The sequence below is a fragment of the Canis lupus genome, chromosome 23 (genome assembly GCF_048164855.1).
Source record: "Canis lupus baileyi chromosome 23, mCanLup2.hap1, whole genome shotgun sequence".
Classification (NCBI taxonomy): Eukaryota; Metazoa; Chordata; class Mammalia; order Carnivora; family Canidae; genus Canis; species Canis lupus.
In genome coordinates, this window is record NC_132860.1 from 22017299 (window position 1) to 22024035 (window position 6737).

Below are 6737 nucleotides of genomic sequence, written 5' to 3' on the forward strand. Positions count from 1 at the left end.
TGGGCACTTGGGGGCACTTGATGGGATGAGCACTGGGTGATATGCTATATTTTGGCAAATTGAACTCCAATAAAAAAAAATCAGAGAGGGAGGTAAGCTACAAGAGACTCTTAACTCTAGGAAACAAACAGGATTGCTGGAGGGGAGGTAGGTGGGGGTGATGGGGTAACTGGGTGATGGGCATTAAGGAGGGCATTTGATGGAATGAGCACTGAGTGTTATATGCAACTGACAAATTACTAAACTTTACCTCTGAAACAATTAATTACTTAATTAATTAGTTAGCTAATTAAAATAAAACGAAATGGTTGGGGAAAAAAAGAAAGAGGAAAAGATGTATGAGGGAAAACATGATCTGTATTCCTAGAGGAAATGTAGTACTTACATCTTTTTTTGTTTTTATTCAGCATTAGCAGTATTGATGAGGCATTGGGAAGCCTCATACAGAAATAGATTCCTTCAAGTGAGGAGAGTGTAACAATTAGAAGCCTTTGCCAGTATGTCTCCAGCCAATACATCATGTATTCACCCCTCATCCTTCCTGCTGTTGGGAATCCCAGGACTGGAAAATATGCAGTTCTGGCTTGGTATCCCATTTGGTACGGTGTATCTGATTGCCCTCCTGGGGAATGTCATCATCCTTTTTGTGATTCAGACTGAGCACAGCCTTCACCAACCCATGTTCTACTTATTGGCCATGTTGGCTCTCACTGACCTGGGCCTCTCCACTGCCACCATTCCCAAAATGCTGAGCATTTTCTGGTTCGGCTTCAGTGAGATTGACTTTGGGGGATGCTTAGCTCAAATGTTCTTCATACACCTGTTTACAGGCTTTGAAACATTCATGCTTGTAGCCATGGCTTTTGATCGCTATGTTGCCATTTGCCACCCTCTTCGATACAACACAATCCTCACCAACAGAACTATTTGTATTATTGCTGGAGTAGGAATGCTGAAAAATTTTGCTTTGGTGCTTCCACTTGTGTTTCTCCTTCTAAGGCTTTCATTCTGTGGGAATAATATTATACCTCATTCCTATTGTGAGCACATGGGCATTGCCCGCCTGGCCTGTGTCAGCATAAAGGTCAATGTATTATTTGGATTAATCCTCATCTCTATGATACTTTTGGATGTTGTTTTGATTGCTCTCTCCTATGTGAAGATTCTACATGCTGTCTTCAGACTCCCTTCCTGGGAGGCTAGGCTCAAAGCTCTTAATACCTGTGGTTCCCATGGATGTGTCATCTTAGCTTTTTTCACTCCAGCATTTTTCTCCTTTATGACTCATCGATTTGGCCACAATATTCCACGTTACATCCACATCCTCTTGGCTAATTTGTATGTAATCATCCCTCCTGCTCTTAACCCCATTATTTATGGGGTGAGAACCAAGCAGATCCGAGAGCAGGTAGTGATGATCTTCCTTTTTAAGGAAGTTTGACTACAAACACCTGATTTGGAAAGAGTCTTCAAATCTTTTTCCTTTTCATCCATAAAAGAGGCAAGTGTTGTTAAGCTTTTTTAGAGTAAATGCTTTACAGTATATGATGTTAAACACAATGTTTCCTCATTTATGTGCAGCATCAAATTAGAGATAAATTGACAGATAATTGTTCCTAGACTAACTATAAGTATTATTGTTAAATAAATACAGGTCACTTATTTATGTAAATCATACTAAAATTCGGATCCAAGGATAAAGTCTTAGTGCAATTCAAGTACTATTTTTTTTTTTTTGGAGTACTATCAATTAGTCTCTTTACAGAGTTCACTGATTATGGTGGAGTACTGAGCTGCCAAGAACCATCATAGCTATGAGACTGATTAGACAAGCTGTAGAGCATGGGTTCCAGGAGCAACAATTAAAGACATCAAATATCAATTTTATTTCTCCCTTGGCACAGTTGACTTCCTTAATCATGTAACCACATGGAAGAAAATAATCAATAAAACAGCGTAGACAGCATTGTGTACTCCATTTTTATAAGTCTTAAAATAACAACTACAACAACTACAAAGAGTTAAATATTTGATTCATGGGTCTTCACAGGATATACTCATTTAGGCTTTAAGTAAGGTCAAAGTAAAATATAGCAGGAACAAGAAATAGAACAGGTAAACAGAAAGATAAAAAAAATTCAGGCACAACTCCTAGGACATTTTCTCAGTTGTACAATGAACTTCATCTTTGTTGTGAACCACTAAAAATGTGGAAAGATACCTTTGTTTCACCCAAGCCAACACACAAGGTTAATGAAAAAATTTTTTTTTTAAACTTACTGGTCACATAGCAAAATTGGGACCTTCATAATATGTGTGGGCCTTACCCAATCAGTTGAAGCCTTGTACAGAAAAAAGACTGACCTTCATGGAGCAAGAGGGATTATGGCAATTGCTGAGTATATTTATTCCAATTATACATTCTAGAATGGGGGGAAATAGCCACAAGATGATTAGGAGATCCACTGATCACCTGACCTACAAAGTTGCTATTGGGACTGTAAGAACTTCATCAAAATAAGAAATATGTATACTTATTTTCAAAAGATGTGAACTTACTGATGAAGAGTATTGGATATTGTATGGAAATGTTGAATCACTAAATTGAACACCTGAAGTTAATATTATGCTTCATGTTAACCAGTCGGAATTTAAATAAAAACTTAAAAAAAGAATATTAAAGGTAACATGAAAGAGTGTCTTTGTGTTACTGAGTTCAACAAAGATTTCTTCAAAAGGACACAAAGATCAATAATTTTAATGTAAAATATTAATAAATTTGATCTTTATTGAACATGAAAACTAGTATTCCTCCAAAAACACATTGTAGAGAGTGGAAAGCCAATTCATCTAGTGGGAGCAGTTATTTTCAGGATATATATCTGAGAAAGGAATTATTCACAGACTATAAAAAGAACGTGTACCACTTCCTAAGGAAAAGATAACACAATTCTAAAGACTTTAAATAAAATGGTATTCCACTAAAGAGAACTAAAGAGAATGGCCAATAGTTATAGTTTTTACAACATCATTAATGGTAAGGTGATGTATATTGAAGCCACATCACAATAACATTACATGATGCTAACAAATAATGGCAAAAAAATAAATATACCTATCCACCCTCGCACCAACACACATACAAAACCAATAGTGCTGATGAGGATGCGCAGCAACTGGCTTCTATAAAACTGATGAAAATGTAACATTATACATATAATTTCAGAAAACTGTTGGAGCTTTCTAATAAAGATAAAAACATACCCTCTCAGTCACTCAGCAATCATATACATGAATTATTACCAATGGGAAATGTCTCTCAAACAAATAAATACACATAACTTTATTCAAAATAGTCAAAATGAGATAAAACTCAAATGTCCATCCAGAAATAATAATTAAATTTGCCACATTTATAAAATGTAATACTATGCAATAATAAAAAGTAATGTTACAATTAAATGCAGTCACATGAGTTAATCTCACAGATATAATTTTAAGTGAAGCATCACAAAAGACATATATCATATGATTTAATTAATACTAATATTAATATTAAAGTCATAAACCATCCAATCTATAGTACTAGATATAAAAAATGATGTACTCTGGAAATTATTCACTGGTAAGGGCATAAAGTCTTCTTCTAGATTGTTGGTAGTGCCATGTATTTTCATCTGAGCAGTAATTACATAGATTCTGGGCTGCCCACAAGGTGTACAAGTGTTCAGCAAATACTTTATATGGGCCTTCTGACCACATATACAATTTGAATCACTCTAATTCAGCATGCCAGCACCATTTTGGTAAACTGGCCCTTAGCAATCCATGAAATAAATACTGTACTACCCAGTGAAACAAGCCACCATGCTAGAATAGGGGCCATTTAGAAGGCCTTGGGAAACTATAGGCATTACCCCTAGAGCTCTTTGGGCATTTGTTCAACATCATCAATGCAGAACATTAGGCTGAGGAGTGGCCCAAAAGGGAGTCTCTTAAAGTGGAGAAACAGAGAAGGAGCTTAAGAGGGTTACTTTGAGTTTGGGGAATGGTTGCTAGTTCCAACCACTGGAAAGGGACTTAGAAACTTTCAAGAATGGTATTCCAAAGTATAGGACCATACATAGTTTGTGCATTCATAAAAATCCATATCATAATAACATTACAAATGTAATATCAATGGCATATCAATATATCAAATGATATGTGTAAGATTCTTTCATTTTACTATGTGTATATTGTACTTGATAAGTTTTTGTTAATATCTTTTAAGTTTTTTATTGAGATATAATTGACACGTAAATTTTATTAGCTTCAGGTGAACAACATAATGATTCAATATTTGAGCATATTGTGAAGTGATGCCACAATAAATTTAGGTAACATTCATCACATGGTTATACTTTTTTTCTTGTGATGGAAACTTTTAAGATCTACTCTTTTACCACCTTTCAAATATATAATACAATGCTATTATCTATAGTCCCTATACTGTACATTACATCCCTATAACATATTATTCTCCCATTTCGCTCACTCCCCCACCTCTGGCATCCAACAGTCTGTTCTCTGGATCTATGAGTTCTTTTTGTTTTGTTGTTTGTTTCTTAGATTCTACATATAAGTGAGATCATGCAGTATTTATCTTTCTTTAACTTACTTCACTCAGCATGATGCTGTCAAGGTCCATCTGTATTGCCACAAATGACAAGATTTTCTTCTTTTTTTATGGCCGAATAATATTTTTACGTGTATGTGTGTGTGTGTGTGTGTGTGTGTGTGTGTGTGTATGTACATTTTCTTTATCTACTCATTCATGGATGGACATTTAGATTTCTACATATCTTAGCTATTGTCAGTAATGTCGAAACAAACATGAGGATGAAGATATCTTTTCCAGTTAGTGTTTTCCTTTCCTTCAGATAAATACCAAGAAGTGGAATTTCTGGATCACACGGTAGTTCTATTTTTAATTTCTTGGGGATCCCTGGGTGGCGCAGCGGTTTAGCGCCTGCCTTTGGCCCAGGGCGCGATCCTGGCCCCGGGATCGAATCCCACGTCGGCTCCCGGTGCATGGAGCCTGCTTCTCCCTCTGCCTATGTCTCTGCCTCTCTCTCTCTCTCTCTCTCTCTCTCTGTGTGACTATCATAAATAAATAAAAATTAAAAAAAAAAGAAATTAAATTATTTTTAATTTCTTGATGAAACTCCATACTGTTCTCCTTAGAAGCTGCACCAAGTTACATGCTTACCAACAGAGCAAAAGGGTTCATTTTTTTCCCATACCTTCACCAATAATTGTTATTTCTTGTCTTTTTAAAATAATAATTATTCTAACAGTTGAGGTGATATCTTACTGTAGTTTTTTTTTTCTAGATCTTATTTATTTGAGAGAGACAGAGAGAGAAAATGAATATGAGAGAGGTAGAGGGAGAGAATCCACCCACGACCACTCACTGAGCATGGAGTGTGTCTTGGGGCTCGATCCCACCACCCATGAAATTATAACCTTAGCCAAAACCAAGAGTCAGATGCTTAACTGACTGAGCCGCCCAGGCACCCCTATCTCACTGTAGTTCTGATGTGCATTTACCTGATGATTAGTTAAGCTAAGCACATTTTCATGTACCTTTGGAAGATAATTTTTTTAAGTAAACAATTATTAAGCACCTACTATATGAGTTGCAAGATGTCATGAAGTAAACATTGGCCAAATACATATCATTGATCAAAAACTATAAAATATGGGTAGGATACTCAGGCTTATGTGATAAGACACAAGGAAGAAGTACAAATTAAAAAGTGCTGGACAAGGTACTTAATAAATGATAAATGAAAATAACTAAAGTTTGTGAATCAGAGAGTAACTACTATCTATGGCATTAGATTCAACCTTCGAGAATGTAATTGACATATCCAGAAATTCACTCACTTAGAAGTGTTCATTCCTGAGCATCTTAAATTCTTTATCATACTGATGCCTCTATGAAATTCCCATTTAACAACAGAGATAGAGATATATTTATATTATATAAGTTTTACCATCTTGCATATACATACATCTAAAGACTTACTGGTTCACTTTGAACAGTAAGACACTTATTGGAGATCTGCATAGATGTGATGAACCTGGGAAGATTGCACACAGAGTGAGTCACAGGGTAAATTTCTCCAAATTCTTCCTCCTATAAGACCTTGAAATCTAATGTGTATTTTTATTTTTATATTTTATGATGTCAGTGTCTGGCATATAATATAGTATCAATACAATTATGGATAAAAACAATTAAGCAATTAAGAAAGGAATGAAAGAATCTGTCACAAGTATTAAATACCTGTAGTCCTTGATGTAGATATATATGTATATATATAGGAGATTATATATATATAATTATATATATATAGTAATCTGGCCAACAGAGTTAACTATTTGCAAATAAAAAGTGTTTCATTCCACATAGTAGAAAATATATTGTAGAAATACAAGACCTGCTCTGTAAAGGTTATACAGGAAAGTAATAAAATTTCATAACTAAGTGTCCAAAACTTTTAGGTATTCCATATATTTTCACAGTGATTGCTGTGACATTAATCTTATTATCTGTTCTAGATGGTATACTTAGAGAAATTCTCAATGAAATAATAGTAAGGTCTGAATTTTTTTTTCTGTTGTGAGATTCTTCAGTTGAAAAACAGAATCTCTTTCCCTAGATTTAAATGAATATATCTGAGCTAATA

General features: G+C 34.9%; 1 protein-coding gene across 1 annotated transcript; it reads left to right on the forward strand.

The window, feature by feature from the left end:
* The first annotated feature begins 499 nt into the window (after window positions 1–499).
* On the forward strand, window positions 500–2666 carry LOC140615458 (olfactory receptor 52E8-like). Its single transcript, XM_072795320.1, has one exon. It carries the CDS (start codon window positions 500–502, stop codon window positions 1439–1441), a length of 942 nt encoding a protein of 313 aa, XP_072651421.1. The 3' UTR covers window positions 1442–2666.
* Window positions 2667–6737: the final 4071 nt, after the last annotated feature.

Coding starts and splice junctions, on each gene's coding strand:
- LOC140615458 (XM_072795320.1), top strand. CDS start 500: ATGTCTCCAGCCAATACATCATGTATTCACCCCTCATCCTTCCTGCTG.